Below are 16,037 nucleotides of genomic sequence, written 5' to 3'. Positions count from 1 at the left end.
GTTTGTGGCTCTGGTGATGTTTACGCCTTGACAGGATGGGAGACTATGAAAAGACAAAACGAGTCTGAAACTGGGTTTGGCCAGGTTTCCTTCTGAAATCTAAGACTTGTCCGTGACAAGAAAAACGAAGGAGTTGAAACAAGTGTCCTAATTTTTGCGAAATAAGGTGCTATGTATTTCTTTACATGCGTTGACTTTATGGCTGTGTATAACGCCCTTTTGGAGCTGTATTTGTCGCTGCCACTAGAGGTCGTCGGTTTTCCGAGGTCAAATAGTGATGAGACGGTGGAATCTCTTACACCTTAGCAAGAGGTTTATTTTTCATTTGGTCACAGACCGACCAGCGCTAAAACAGCTGTCACTACTAACTTCAGACCACTCTCCTGAAAGATAAATTTATATAATTTAATTTAAACAAACAACCCTTAATGTTTATTGGCTGACGAGAAAAGTCACCGTGACACACTGTGTGCTCTCTTAAACCGTTTATTTGTGGCTTATGGAGTTAGTGCTCTGTGACAAACAAGAAAGCGTTATGTACTACTATGTCTCACATAGTTTGCGTTATATCAGTCTTAATTTATGATTAAAGTTAGACAAACAAGGCTCAGTGTGTAAGTATCGCGATACTGTCGGTTCCGCACGGTTTATGTAGCCTCGAGGCAAAGCCAACTGTCAAGGGATTATTGGGTAGCAGGGAGAAAAGAGAGAGAGAAAGGAGGAGAGGAATACGCACACCAGAGTCATCTTTACATTTTGATTGTAATTTTATCCTATAACACACTGTTACTGGACCAAAATCTATGGTGATATACTAACTAAACCGAGGAACCAAATTTATTCCACAGCAAAATTTCCTCACACCTTATGGCCACGGTTATAAGTAAATGACAAAACGCTGTAACTAATATCACTTATTACAGTGGTTATGCTACAGGATCAAGCTATGGGTTTCAATTTACTGCAGGCTGTAAGCAAATGAACACTGAGTCTGTATTATTGTGAGATGCAACTGGGAGACAGCTGAATAAATGACATATTCCTGTCACATGACAAACTACAACAACTGTAATTGCTGTCAGTAGACCGTCGGTAAACGTTAATAATCCCATAAGGATGCCAAAATGACTCAACAAGTCGTCATGTAACAAGGTCCACGAGAGGATGTTTTTGATGCCCTTTGCACCTGCGTACCCGACGCTGTTTGCTTAAATAAAAGACACGTGCCCATTACTTATGTTCAGCTGCACGTGTGGACCGTTTCAGACAGCCCGGAGCTGTGAATGAGCCTGAACGCCCCGTTGAAAGCGGTGGGAAGAGAGGCGCTGAATCAAACGTGTAACCTATGCGTAATTCATTGATTCATAAATCCTTTGCAAAGGGCGATTGCCCTTAAATATGTAATGAAAGTTTGGGATTCAGAGCTGTGAGAGATGGATTATATCCGATTATACTCGCACGAGATCAACGGACGATGCATGTTTTCTCTCTCTCTCTCTCTCTTAGACGTAGGCCTACACAGCGTTCTGCAGTGGAGAGAGTTTCTCAAAGTTTTAATGAAAATGTAACCCATAGTCATTTTGGTAGGTTCTTCATCTTCTTATCCTTTGAAAAATAAATTAATAATTAATAACGATAACTTGCAGCAAATGAATACGACTGACATCAAACTAGGTTAGGAATAGTTTGAGGTTTATACTCTTCACAAAATTCATACACAACACACATAAAATACGAAAATACGAAGCGGCCAGATTAGCTTTGAAACAAAAATGCCGTTTTTGCTATACGGTCCAAAAGTTATTCGCATTTATTCCCATTAAAAAACAAAAAACTTATTCTTAAAGACGACCCGGCGTGGAAAAAAAAGGACCCTAACTCGCCTCTCCACATGTAAAAGCAATAATGTGCTACCCCTAACTAACTCTGTGGCGGGCTGGAAGCCTCTTAGTTTTGATAGAAGAGAAAGCCAGCAGTCACCTGTCATCAACAAGCCGATCCCAGGATGAACTACAGTGGCTCTATTGTATTAGGGCTCAGTGTTTTCCACAGCTAGTCGCTTCTCACACATGCAGGTCATTTGCGATGCGCTGTGTGATGCTAGGACAAAGCTACATCTGATTAAAAAGCACCGAGTGCTTAAACAGTAGATAATGTTGCCGGGGTGTTGAATACTGACTGACAGTTCAGAAAACACACTAATACCGGCATGTATTAACAGACTATGCTACTTCACCGCCTACAACACTTTTTTGACGTCTGACAAATTATAAATGGGTCACCAGTTACATGGAATAAGCATAACAGCTTCGTGACTATAGAAACAATGCACACATTAGATGAGATCATAGCCCAACTTTATGGACACATTTCGGGCAATCCGTAGGACTTAATGATGTCTAACAAAGTGTCCAGTATCCTACTGTAGCTTAGCTTCAGGAACTGTTGAAGAGTGTAAGAGAGCAGCCCGCGGAATTAATCTTGTACACTCACACACACACACACACACACACACACACACAAACAACAGAATACGATCACGTGGCTTCAATAGCCTGTACTAGCTTTTGCCCATCTCTTTTGAGGGAATATATGACAGGTTGATATATGGTATAATATATAGTAGGCTGATAGCCTATATTTAGGTGTTTGGCACTTTTGAAGAAATTTGTGTAGGTTTCCTGTTTGAAGTTATTGCTGTTGTTTTTTTTTTTAATGTGTCAGTTTATCGTTGTAAATGTCTGTGGTTATTTTGGTGAATAAAGCCGATGCTGTTAACTTCGAGTTTCAGCGTTACGCAGGAATGTACTCAGGAATGTGGGGGGAATGCTTGTTGTCACTTCCAAGCGTTCTCAGATACTTCTCCACAAAGACAATTCAGGGGTGAGCTCGGCTCAAAGAGGAATGGCTGTCATGCGGAATTTGCGACCCCCCCCCCAGTAGTGAAGCGACGCAATGAAAAGAGGACCCGTTCTCCGTGAGTTGGGTAGTTGATTTTGCTGTGAAATCATCGCCTGTTTTTTCTTCTTCTTCTTTTTTTCTTTTTTCTTTCGCCCTCTCTCTCTCTCTCTCTCTCTCTCTCTCCCCCCTCGGCGCTTTAAATCACAGAACAGCTCTAGCGCTGAATAGCTTGTGGTCACGGGGTGTTTTCCTGTCTTTCATCTCGTTTATAAAGACCGTGAGATATTCTTGTCCTGCGTTTGTTGTTAGATTTGACAGCGGTCCCATTCACTGAGAAATTGGCCGTAATTAGTGCAATTATGCTGATTCGCACTTGTATTCGAAACGGAACAGGGCACGCTGTGTGAGCCGACTCTGGAGTGTTAAAGGGGTATCTGGGCAACTGCTACCAAAACAAAGATCAATCAATCAATAAATGAATCGGTCTGACGCGGAACGCTCAGACACATAATGATGCCATCAAAACCATGCACAGGGACTGGCTCCATATATAGCAAAGTCCGGATGTTTGTGACGGGAATAGTTAAGCAGTTCAATGACCCCCCCCCCCAGATGTGCCCCCCACCCAGAAGGATTCGCATGAGGGCTGATAGTAGGCCAATGCAGCAATAAATGATTCAAGTTTTAAATTTAGACCCCAAATAAACAACCTAACTAACTAAAAAACTGTAGCTACGGGTCGTAACGGTCCAAAGGGCAAGTTTAAGGCCCTTAAACTCCTAACCACCTCTCAAAGCAATTAGGCCATTTGTGCTGTCTTTTCGTCACAGAGAGAGAGAGAGAGTTAACAGGTTAGTCAACAGGTTTGAGGGTCAAAGTCTGGATTTTGACGTTCAGTTAGCTATAGAGATCTGCTCCCGAATAAGGCGCATTCCAGAGTTGTGGCAATTCCTCAGCTGTTTTTTACGCTAACCTCATAATAATCTCTCAGAAAAACTATCAAACTTTCTCAACGAACAGTAAGCTATTGCCTCAGAATTGCATTCAGTACAGTTTTATAAAGGATTTAAAAGACAAACACTTCATTTCTAATAATCTCATTTGAAAAATATCACCAATGCCTATAAATGTAACACAACATTTAACTTGTCAAAAATAAGCCAGTTTCAGAGTCAGCGCGATTTTAAGACTGGAAAAGCATTCTATCAGTTAATTTGTGATGGTGTAATGCTCTGTACTTTCAGTTTAATAGCATGTTCTTTGCTGACCAAACAGAGTGTGTCTTTAAGACCCTGCGGAGTCCGGGTATCCCCACGGGTACGTTGTTCATACTCTCTCCTGAGTGTCGCTAGTTATTTGAGGGAGGCGCTCTAGCCATATCACCACTTTAAAAAAAAAGGGAGAACCAGCAGCACCGTCTTGGAGGAACAAATCAACCAAAGCAGTGCAAATAGACTTATCCCTCCGTCGCGACGGAGCACGGCCGAGGGAAACACGAACTTCCAACTCTCCATGTACGGCACGCTGAAAACACATCAGAGCCGTTCGGAAGCTTCTATCAAGCTCGCGTTTCGTTTCCCCCTCTTTTGAGTATATGTGGAGGTCAGTCGAACGGTTCCATGAGAATTGGTATTCCGTGGCGAGGCGAAGTTTGGTTGTTTTCTTAACTGGAGGTGTGGGAGTCGAGGAGCTTCGGGGGGAAGTGTGCGAAAGATGATTTTGAACGGTGCTTTGAGAGGAGGCTTGCTTTGCGTCCTGGCGCTGTGGCTTGGCTTTACGTCTCCCCCGTGCAAGGCTCGGATTTACACCAACCATTGGGCTGTGCGGATAACTGGGGGACCCGAGTTTGCTGATCGGATAGCCAGCAAATATGGATATAAAAACATGGGCCAGGTGAGTGTATCCCCCGATGATACGTCGCGAAATGTAGGTTTGTGTGTGTGTGTGTGTGTTTGTTTTTTTTTTCTCTTTACATATTTTCCTCATTCAAACGTGTTACAACTATTACAACTATTTTGTAAGTTGTAACTGCTCTTCTCAGTCTAATTAGTGTTAAATACACATTCGTGGAAGTGACTGAAGTTCAAACGTCAAGGTTAGTTAAGCTTGGACTTCTTCACAGGCGCCTACCGCTACCCCATCTTTCCCCAACGCCCCCCCCCCCCCCCTCCAGAAAGTTTCCGACACTTTGTAACAATGTGTTGACGACCCGGGCTCTTCCCCATGTGCGGCCGCTTTACCGGTGCGAGAGGGCACAACCGACATTCCAACGCTCGGTAGTGCTTATCCTCAGAGTCTTCTTATCTGATCACATGGCTTACTCAACCGCACCCGGGAAAAAAAATCAATGATCAAACAAGACTCAGTTTATTTTTATTATTATTATTATTATTATTATTATTATTATCGGAACGACAGGTGTTTTGATCGAAACAGAGCTATCTCTGGCGGTGGTTAGTCTGTGGAGGGAATGTTCGATGGGACTGAAGATGGAAGTCAAGTGGAATGATCGGGAATAGTGAATAGTTTTAGCAGAGTGTCTCATCGCTGGGACCTAAGTATTTCGCAAACATTCGGAAACGGGTGGATGTACCGAAGACGTAGCCCCCTTAGTTTAACCAAGATGCACCAGGAGACCATAGATTCACGAGCTCTTCACTTGAAATATGTGAATATGTGAACACTTGTTATTCCTATACACCAACCGTGGTAAAATAACCCACTTTTTAACACTCAGGAAAGACTTGACTTGAAGTAAGGTAGCCGTTCCAGAGGTTTATAAGATCTCTGAAAACAGGCATTTAGTGTGAAGTCCTACTTTGAAATCGAGAAAAATAGCGGGTCAAAACAAGGATGCTATTCATCAGGTCATCTTCTCATTGACTGAGTCTGATTAGACAAACCAGGTCAAATTACAGTCAATGTATTTCGCCTCAGGACAGGCCACATCACAAGGACATGGTACTGTCTGCCCTCTGAGACGCTGGGGTGGTAGGGCATACCCTTAGAATACACCTGCCAATGAATGCACCTGTCTCGATGTCGCTTCTGTATGGACAGACCTCGAGAAACGGAAGAGCTGTCAAAACAGCTTAAGGAAAGAGCAGTAGAGATGTTTAGATCAGGTGAAGGTCAGGGGGAAAAAGTGCTTAAGGAACACTATCGGATGAATCACGGAAATGTGAAAAAGTCCACCGCACCTCTCAGACACTTCTTGGAACAGGCAGTTTGGCGAAAGGGAGCAGTAAGAGGAGGAAATTTGGGAATCTGTTTTGGTTGCTGACTGTGAGGACAGGAATTAAACAGAATAACAAAGTCATGGTTAACCACACAAACGGGCTGAGTTACAGAGGAGTAAGAGAGAACTGAGTTATATGAAAAATATCCATAGAAACATAGCTGTGTTGTTCTAAGGTTTTTATTGCGAGCTATGTGAGTTCACCACATCTACAGCAGATTGGTTCCATGCGGTCATTTTCACGTTGTCATTTTCATTATGTTTTAAGAGTTTATGGGAAAAGTGGACGCCAGTCGAGAACTCTGACTGTTTGATATTTGGGACAATGTGTCCGCTCTTTTTCTTCTTCTTCTTCTTCTTTTTTTTTATTTCTTTTTTGTTTTTGGTATTTGCGTGTGCAACCTTCCACCCGAAATGCACATTGATTTCAGAACAATCCCGTTTCAGATGACTCCTCAAAAGTCTTTCAAAATGTTTTTTTTTGTAAATAGGTTGCAGTGGTGTGACTTCATTTAAAAGAACTGTTGTGATTCCTCTGCAAGGAATAAAACAGAAAGCCTCTGAGGTGAGCTGCTGTCTCCTCTGGCCACTTTATCATGTAGAGGCGCTCTTCCCACCTGCCCTACATGGTTCTGTGATACAGTGTCATTTCTGAAGTCAATAATTATGCCTGTGGAAGATAAGGAGACGTGTTTGTGGTTGGCCTGTGAGAACTTGCTGAGGAAGGCTCCTGTAGAGGCATATTGCGCCAGACACACACGCACACACACACGCACACATACGTACACGCACGCACGCACGCACGCACACATACGTACACGCACGCACGCACGCACGCACACACACGTACACGCACGCGCGCACACACACACACGTACACACACACATGCACGCACGCACACATACGTGCACGCACGCACGCACGCACGCACACATACGTACACGCACGCACGCACGCACGCACGCACACACACGTACACGCACGCGCGCACACACACACACGTACACACACACATGCACGCACGCACACATACGTACACGCACGCACGCACACACACACACACATGTACACACACGTACACACACGCACGCACACATACGTACACGCACACACACGTACACACACGCGCACACACACACACACACAGATATTCAGACACCAGTCAAGGACAAGTACTGAGTGTCTGTATGTTAACTTACTTATGAGCACACAAACAAGTGTCCCAGTTTTTTCAGCTTTTTCCTGAAATGTTCTGTCTGACTGAAACACGGATATCTGTGATGAGAGTGTGAATATGTGGATGAAAGACAGTACGCCGCCATCCTGTTACTTCCTAACTCTGACACAGTCGTCACGTCGACGGCCTTCTCCAGAACACTGCCTATCATGCTGTGGTCTGTCTTTATAATGGGTTTAAATAAGTGGTGTGTGTGTGTGTGTGTGTGCAGTTGTGTGTGTGCGTGTGTGTGTGTGTGTGTGTGTGTGTCTGTGTGCCTGAATGAATGTGCTGTGCTGTCGAGTGTTAGTACATCTGCTGAGACGGCAAGATATCTCGCCGGGGTGATAGGGTCAAGAGGTCAGTCTGGTATGTTGAGCTGGATGCTTCCAGGTCCCATCCGTCAACGTCGTTCAGCAAAAAAATCTCACGTACCTGCCATGTGAAAATATACATTTCTGTGCCGACGTCAACGGGGGAGGAAAAAGGGTCACCAGTGAAAAAGATCGCTGTGGATTAGACGTTTAGACTGAAATATGTCAAGTTTGGGTTTATAGTCAGAAGAAAAAGCCTTTTGTGTGTGTGTGTGTGTGTGTGTGTGTGTGTGTGTGTGTGTGTGTTGATCCGTTTCAGCAATGACTCCGACTCCATTTTGAGTGATCATTTATGAACAGTAAAACACAACCTTTGTCCTCTGAACTTGTGTACAATCAATTTCCCACTGTGTGTGCGTGTGTATGTGTGTGTGTGTGTGTGTGTGTGTACATTCAGGTGTGTGTGTATGTGTACATGAGCGCGTGTGTGTGTGTTTGTCCTTCTACGAGCTTACGTTGGATATGTCCTGAACCTTTGCCTTCATTTCACCTGTTTCTGTTTAAAAGTTTTGGGAGCTTGTTTTTCAGCAAAAAAAAAAAAAAAAAATCTCCACAGAGTCCAGTCCTCTAGGATGGGATGCGCTGAGACTTCTCTCCCGACTGCAGTCACTAAAAATGTCGTTTAAGAGTGTCCTGAGTCTAAGCAGGGTGAATGGGATGGTGTTTAAAAATAGTCTTTTTGCTCAAACGTCTGAGAATGACTGTCAGCGGAGTCTGTCAGAGTCATGGAGGGGAAAAAAGAAAAAGGCAAAAAAAAACAAAGCAAAAAAACCCCCGATGTGTAAGAATGATCTGAAACATTACAGCTTCTAAAGCCCTAACTGTGGACGAGTCGGATTTGGATGTTTTCTAAGTCAGCAGCTCAGACAGACATGTCCAGAAAAATCCACAGCTGGTCTGATGAGGCTTCACAAAATCCTTCTTTTGTATTTCTTTTTTTTTTTTTTTTTAGTCTTTTATGTTGTACGTTTACACCCACTTCTGCCAAACTTTACTTCGTTCAAAGCTTTTCGGATTTCGTCAGTCAGTATTTATACAACTTGTTCGACGCTCCAACACACACTTTTCGTCAGTTTTTACTACACCCGCTTGCTCTGTGAGGTGGATTTTTGTAGCTTGGTCCACATAATCGTAGCAGTGCTACATGCCATGAGTGAGTGCTGAGTATGTGACGTTCTCTGGTAACCACCAGGGACCCGTGATGGACGTTTGGTGTTTGTTTGACTAACAAACCACATTTCCCTCTCCTGAAAACTGATAGGAGTAATAGAGTCGGGGGGGGGGGGGGGTTTCCTCCCCAGTCAGGAGAATCACTACATAATTAATGTCGTAGCTTGAGCTGGTCTAAAAGGCCATGAGCCCAATATGAAAAATTTAACATGGTCTCAGTGACACCATTTGTTTGTCTTTTTGTCACGTAGAAAATTTTTCCAACACTTGTTGAAGCTTTGATCGTCTTGTATTTGTGTGTGTGTGTGTGTGTGTTTTGTCTTAAACTGGCATCTCTGGTTTCCTTGCAGATTGGCGATTTAAAGGACTACTACCATTTCTACCACAGTCGGACGATAAAAAGGTCCACCATCTCCAGCCGCGGAACCCAGAGCTTTATCTCCATGGAGCCAAAGGTCAGCTGTTGCTACGACAACCTTCCCCTATATACCGTGTTCTGTTTTTCTTTTTTTTCTTTTTTTTTCTTTTTTTTCCCCGTTTAGTACAAACCACCTGTATATACGAGTCAGGATTCTATCAACAATTCGTGGAAAAAGAAAGAGTACAAAGAGAAGCCCATATAGATGTTGTGATACCTGATAACATTGTTTACAATGATGTGTCCTGCTTGAGAAACAGACTTTAAATACAGATCAGAGTCCGCTTAGATCATCGTCTGTCTGAGAAGTTCAGTCGCATCTTCAAAGTGGTTTCTCTGCTTTTCTGTGGAACTCACATTACGTCGAGATCAAGAAACGGGAGATTACTCCGTCCAGTATATCCAATTCTTTTAGGATTTGGCGTTTTCTCTCTCTCTCTCTCTCTCTCTCTCTCTCTCTGTCTTTCCCTGACACACACTTCCTCAACGGAGGCACCAAAATCTTTTCCTTTCTGATCAGGGAACAGGAGTTAGTCCCTTGGCAAGCGTAGAACAGTTCTTATAGACGCCAGACTTTTGAGAGATGGCTGTTGAGTTGTCAGTGTGTGCAGTTTGTGAGGCCATTATGATAATTATACAAAAAAAAAAAAAAAGTGGAAAATGGCTAAAAAAAATTCCCTTGGCTTATTGCCGTCCAATTATCACTCAGTATACCAACATCTCTCTCTCTCTCTCTCTCTCTCTCTCTCTCTCAGTATAATTATTTGAGGCTTTGCTGAACTTTTAAACCCCGCTATAGGGAGCACATTCATGGATCGCGTAAACAGTTCTCTTAAGAGTTGGCCTCTGTGGACGTTACTGACTCTCTCTCCCCAACCTTCCTCCTCCTCCTCCTCCTCTTCAGGTGGAGTGGATCCAGCAGCAGGTGGTGAAAAGGAGGATCAAGCGAGATTACAAACCCATGGCTCCTCTCTCAGGCGCTGCCCAGTCCGGCTCCACGCAGTCCATCTACTTCAACGATGCCAAATGGACCAGCATGTGGTACATAGTAAGTACTCCTTCACTCCCTCAGTCCCGCAAAGCCAAGCCCGACGGGCGTCATCGGGGATACGCCGTCAGTGTTCGGACGCAGCCAGGAGGGACTTTACCTGTTCGCTCAAATGAAATGTATTTGGTTTGATCTCACACTGATAATTAGCTGCTAGATTTTCTTCAGACACCGTGAAAATGCAGTATACCACAGTGATTTCTGTGAGAGAGTTTTGGGGGTGGGGTAGGGTTGGGGGGTGGAGGGTGGGGGGTTACCTTTGATCATGTTTTGGGGGACATTGTCCATTAGCTTTGTGGTGGATGTGCAAACATTCTCTTGTTTTTTTTTTTTACAGCAGGCAGAAATGTCAGTGGCATAGAAGGTCAAAAAGACAGACTGTACTTGCACTCTGAGTGGGTCAGTACACACTAGGGAGCTGTTCGGACAGAATCTATAGGCTTTGTTTTGAAAAAGATGATTTCATTGTGATGTCATTAACTGGAGAACATTCTTTGTTTTGCCAAAAACAACTGATATTATACTGTATCTAATGGCAACGTATTCCCACGGAATGTGGAGGAACTGGCCAATCACATGGCAATGTCAACAGAGTATTTAACGAAAATATTTCTTTAAGTGGTTAGTTTCTAACTGTATGTCTTAATTTAATAAATACAGCTACAACAGTTTGTACTAACATGGTAATTACAGTGTAATACACATGTTATTATAGAAAGAAATGAAGGGTAACAAACAACTAACGCAAGACAAAAACAGATTCAGAGGTTCAAGGCAGTGTGTGTGTGTGTGTGAGAGAGAGAGAGAGAGAGAGAGAGAGAGAGACTCAGCTCTGTCAATGGTTAATGTAGCTTAGATAACACAGACACTTTGACCTGGATGCATCCATTCGGCTGATGTTGGAAGCAAAGCTTTAAAGAGGCTGTGTTTAATTGAACTTGCTCTTCAGGTGAAAATCTACCTGCTTGAGTTTCGGTTGAGGGACACTAAGCCCTAGGTTTCTGTCATTTTGTATTGAATTTGAGCACATTTAAAAAGTTTCACAAAACAAACTTATTTGAAGAATCTGTGATTGTTTGAATGGAGTTTTTAAATCACAGTGAAGAGTGATCCGTTTTTAAAAACTGTTAAACAAAAAAAAAAGAAAAGGAGATGAATCAAAACGATACTTAAACCATTTTCTGATGGAAAAACTTTCACTGTGAGTCCTGGACATTTCCCTCCTCTCCTACACTCCTTGTTTTCATGTTCGCTGTGGGACCAAGCAAATGAGCCCTTTTTTTTTCTTTTCAAATTCGATTAATATTTTCCTATGATTTCAGTTAACCAATAGACTCCCAACGAGGTGATGTCTTCTTTTCCAAGCGCCGTAAACCGGCCACATCTGTTCTCGGCTCTTCTCAGGGGGGCGACGCGTGTCTTTCCCTCTGAGAAAAAGACTGCGCTTGCATCGAAACGCTTTACCCGAACGCGCCTTGTTTACCTGTTCGCAGCACTGTAACGACAACATTCACAACTGCCAGTCGGACATGAACGTCGTAGGAGCGTGGAAGAGAGGTTACACGGGGAAAGACGTCGTAGTCACCATCCTCGACGACGGCATCGAAAGGAACCATCCTGACCTCATTCAAAACTATGTGAGTTTTTTTTTCCTCTCTCTCTCTCTCTCTCTCTCTCTCTCTCTCTCACTCTCACTCTCTGTGTGGTGTGTGTGTGAGAGACACAGAGATCTGTGTGAGGACGTGTGTTCTGTACTTTTGTGTTTATAGATGATGTAATTTACAATTCATAGCCAGAATTTTGTGTGTGTGTGTGTGTATGTGTGTGTGTGTGTCTTGGAACTTGTGGCCATTATTTAAGCAGTTTCTTTTTTCTTTCTTTCTTTCTTTCTTTTTTTTTTTTTTTAATCGCTCCAAAACTTGTGAAAACAATTTGTGTCTTGATTTCTTAAAGCTTTAAAAAAAAGGCCAAGTCTTCATATGTTTGACATTCTTACTACCCTAAATAACAGGCTTAAATACATCACTCCTGTGTCAGTCCCTGATGCTCTGCCAGTTGACTTATCCTTTTAAAGTCTTTAAAAAAATACGATAAGAGATATTTAGACACTTTTGGCCGAAGACGTGCGGGCCTTTGTAAGCCCTCTGCAGCCCAGCTTTGAGCATTTCCATATGCCTGTCTTTCTTCTCCCTCTCTCTCTCTCTCTCTCTCTCTCTCTCTCTCTCTCTCCGCAGGACACCCACGCCAGCTATGATGTTAATGGTAACGACATGGACCCGATGCCCAGATATGATGCAAGCAACGAGAACAAGTAGGCTGCCCATCCAGTACCCCAGAGTAGCGTAAACACGTTGGTATTAGCGCATGGTTACGAGTGAGTTAGACCTCATTTGGTGTGGAACGCACCTAGCGCGCGACTCAGTTCAGCCTCCCAGGCGACAACAGCAGCTTTCATGACGTGCTAAGTGACATGTATGAAAAGTGTTCCAATCATATTCAGGTTTCTTTCTTTTTTTTTTTTTTTTTTTTTTTAAATAGCTGGGGTTATTGTTTTGTTTTGTTTTTTTGTCTGAGTGTGTGCTGTAAGATAAACTGAAAAACGATCTGGCGAATGTTGACAGAGCTAACGAGCTTTGGATCGGTAGGCTGGGTTTTAATTTCAAACCCTGTTTCTCTCTCTCTCTCTCTCTCTCTCTCTCTCTCCGTCCCTCTCTCTCTCTCTCTGTCCCTCTCTCTCTGTATGTGTGAGTGTGTGTGTGACTATTCACACAATTCCTCTGCATGTGTTTGTGTGTGTGTGTATTTGTTTGTGTGTGTGTGTGTGTATGTGTATTTGTTTGTGTGTGTGTGTATTTGTTTGTGTGTGTGTGTATTTGTTTGTGTGTATGTGTATTTGTTTGTGTGTTTGTGTGTGTGTGTATTTGTTTGTGTGTGTGTGTATTTGTTTGTGTGTGTGTGTATTTGTTTGTGTGTGTGTATTTGTTTGTGTGTGTGTGTATTTGTTTGTGTGTGTGTGTGTGTGTGTGTGTATTTGTTTGTGTGTGTGTGTGTATTTGTTTGTGTGTGTGTGTGTGTGTGTGTATTTGTTTGTGTGTGTGTGTGTGTGTGTGTATGTGTATTTGTTGTTGTGGTTTCCACTCTGCCGTGAAGCCTGTGAATCGGTGCCAGGTACCTGTCACTGTTTCTGGAATCTTCTCTCGTAATTCTTTGGCAAATGCTTCGTATTCCTTGGCTCAGCGACTTTTTTTTTTTTTTTTTTTTTTGTCAGACGCTCAAAAATGCTGGATTTTTTATTGAATTCATGATTCCAAATCCTGCCTTTCTGTTGTTTTTCTTTTCTGTCTGTGTTGTATCCTTTCTTTCTGTGTCTGTCTATCTCTAACCCGTTTCTCTCTTCCTCTTCTGTGGATTCATCTGTCACCTGGAGAGACAGTGAATTTAGGAAGAAAGAAAACTATAATTCTTCATTCAGTCCTGACTAGCCAAATACTGAGTGAATGAATGAATGAATGAGTGAGTGAATTAATAGATGGATGAATGGATGAACAAACGAAAAGACGAAGGGCCTGTCAGATCAGAGAATCAAAGGAAATCTAAGAAAGCGCCGTTTTGTTTTAACTCGTAGCTCTGAGTTGCAAAGAGCCTGGAAAAATGGCGTGTGTTGGGCGAATCGTCATTTCGCCCGTTCTCTGGTTGGCCCGATGAGTCTCGTCTCACACGTCAGGACGCGAAAAATCGGAGGAGACGTTATCGTTTTCTCACAGCGGTGAGATTTTCAGGAATGTATAAAATCATTTCCAAATATTAAGAAGGAAGTGGGAGTGGGAGGGGGAGTGGGGGGGCGGGGAATCCAGAGAGAAGTTTTTTTTCCATTGGATTAAAACAGTGGCAGTGGCTGATTTGGCCCTGCGAACACCGCACCGATGCTGTGTGTGAGTGCCTGTACAAACGACCGAACACGGTGTCGTGACATCGACACGCCTGTTGACGGGACAGGTTTGAAGGGTAAGGAGATTTGTCCGTGGTGCAGCACCTCTGAGGTGATTTGGGGTGAAGCGCTTAGCTCACGGGCGCGGCCTTATCGAGTTCGGACCGGATCCTTTCGGCCAGCTTCCTCTTCCCTCACCCTAGATTAGTCTCTCGCTGCCGCTTAGATCGGGATTTGACCCCGCAGTCGCCTCATCACGGAACATATTGTCCTAGCTCATGAGCTGTGGTACAGCTGGTTGGTTAACTTGTTGAAATCTTGGTCTGATCTGCTTGACTTGCCGGCATGTTTGTATTAGTCTGTTTGGCTGATTCGGTCGTCCAGACAAACGTAGACTGTCTATCTGATGCCTGACCTTCTCAGGGAGGCCGAGGAGCTTAAGGCTGCCCGGTTCAGGGGCAAACAGTGATCTTTTGCATTTGGGGTTTCAACACATAACCCTCCAGGTGTCAGCCTGATTTTCTCACCGTAACTGACCCCTCAGATCCTGTGGCAGATCAAGGGTGTGTCAGGACGTCCGTCGATACAGGACGGCCTGCGTCTGAATCCGTGAGGAACGTATCCCGAAGTAAAATAGTGCATGTTTCACCATGGGCACTTGTGTGAAGTTACTGTGAGTTGTGAATAGATGGAAACTCATTCACTGAGTCTCCTGTTAAAAAACCCCCCCAGCAAAGTTCTGTTCTTCTCCCCCCCGTCTTCTTAAAAGTTCAATCTCCCACCTTCTAAAACCAGGAGAAAAAAAAGAAGAAAGACATGGGGGGGGCGCGGGGGGGCGTTTCTCCTCTGGCAACGCACGGATTCGTTCACGCTTAAAAATTCAGCAGGTCCAAGCACGCTTCCGCACACCGAGATCCTCAAGAGTCTCTCTGCGTTCTGTCTTGGATGGACTCCTTTTTCAAATCTCTTCTCTTAAATCCTTTCATTTCTTTTCATTCCTTTTTTCTTTTTTGAAAGACAGGCGAAGTTCAGACGAAGCTCTGCTCATTGGTGGGAGAGAGCAGCTACACTTAGGAAATGATAGCCAAGTATTTTAAAGCACCCTAACATATTTAGTTCTCTCTCCAGTTTTTGCTTAGGCAGTCAGATACTAGTTTTCTGGTGTTCTAGAATTAAGTGTAACATTCTGGTATGTTATGTTATTTATTTTAATTGTCTGTCTGTCTTCTTCGTTGTGTGTTGGCGAAATAAGACTTCTTTGTTGCGATCTCTGATTTTCTCTTCAGTCTGGGTTTGGGTGTGTCATTTCCTGTCCTGCCTCTGACAGGACTTGTATGTTGTATGTATGTATGTATGTATGTATTTTCTTTTTTTTTTTTCTTTTTTTAATCTGTTCCTTCTACACGTCCATCAAATGGAATCAACTGCATGTTGAGTGAAGCATCTTCCTGCGTAAACAGTTACTGAGAATTTTGTTAAGCAGAGGAGTGCTGACTAAGATGAGTCTGTGTGTGTGTGTGTGTGTGTGTGTGTGTGCGCGCGCCTGTGTCTCCCATTGACTTTTATTCCTCCTGCAGACGCTGTGAGAAACAAGGGCACCAGAGTTAAAGAATTCACAGATCATTTTCTTTTTGTCTGTTATTTTACCTCAGAATTTTAAACGGATTACGCTGCCTATGGAATACTGAAAATATGAGGATAAAAAAAAAAAAAAAAAGCATTTATTAACTTTAGAAGTGAATC

General features: G+C 43.3%; 1 protein-coding gene across 1 annotated transcript in view; it reads left to right on the top strand.

Moving 5' to 3' along the window:
* The first annotated feature begins 4,287 nt into the window (after nucleotides 1-4,287).
* The window catches only part of pcsk5b (proprotein convertase subtilisin/kexin type 5b), a 54,459-nt gene continuing 42,709 nt past the window's right edge, over nucleotides 4,288-16,037 (top strand). The window contains exons 1-5 of the mRNA XM_030766530.1: nucleotides 4,288-4,794; nucleotides 9,251-9,355; nucleotides 10,223-10,366; nucleotides 11,860-12,003; nucleotides 12,601-12,677. Of these exons, the coding sequence (XP_030622390.1) occupies nucleotides 4,615-4,794; nucleotides 9,251-9,355; nucleotides 10,223-10,366; nucleotides 11,860-12,003; nucleotides 12,601-12,677 (650 nt within the window). The 5' untranslated portion in view covers nucleotides 4,288-4,614. The remainder of the gene's footprint in view (nucleotides 4,795-9,250; nucleotides 9,356-10,222; nucleotides 10,367-11,859; nucleotides 12,004-12,600; nucleotides 12,678-16,037) is intronic.

The sequence above is a fragment of the Chanos chanos genome, chromosome 1, assembly GCF_902362185.1.
Source record: "Chanos chanos chromosome 1, fChaCha1.1, whole genome shotgun sequence".
NCBI lineage: Eukaryota > Metazoa > Chordata > Actinopteri > Gonorynchiformes > Chanidae > Chanos > Chanos chanos.
The sequence above is the reverse complement of the archived record's forward strand: the minus strand, read 5'-3'. Positions and strand labels throughout refer to the sequence as shown.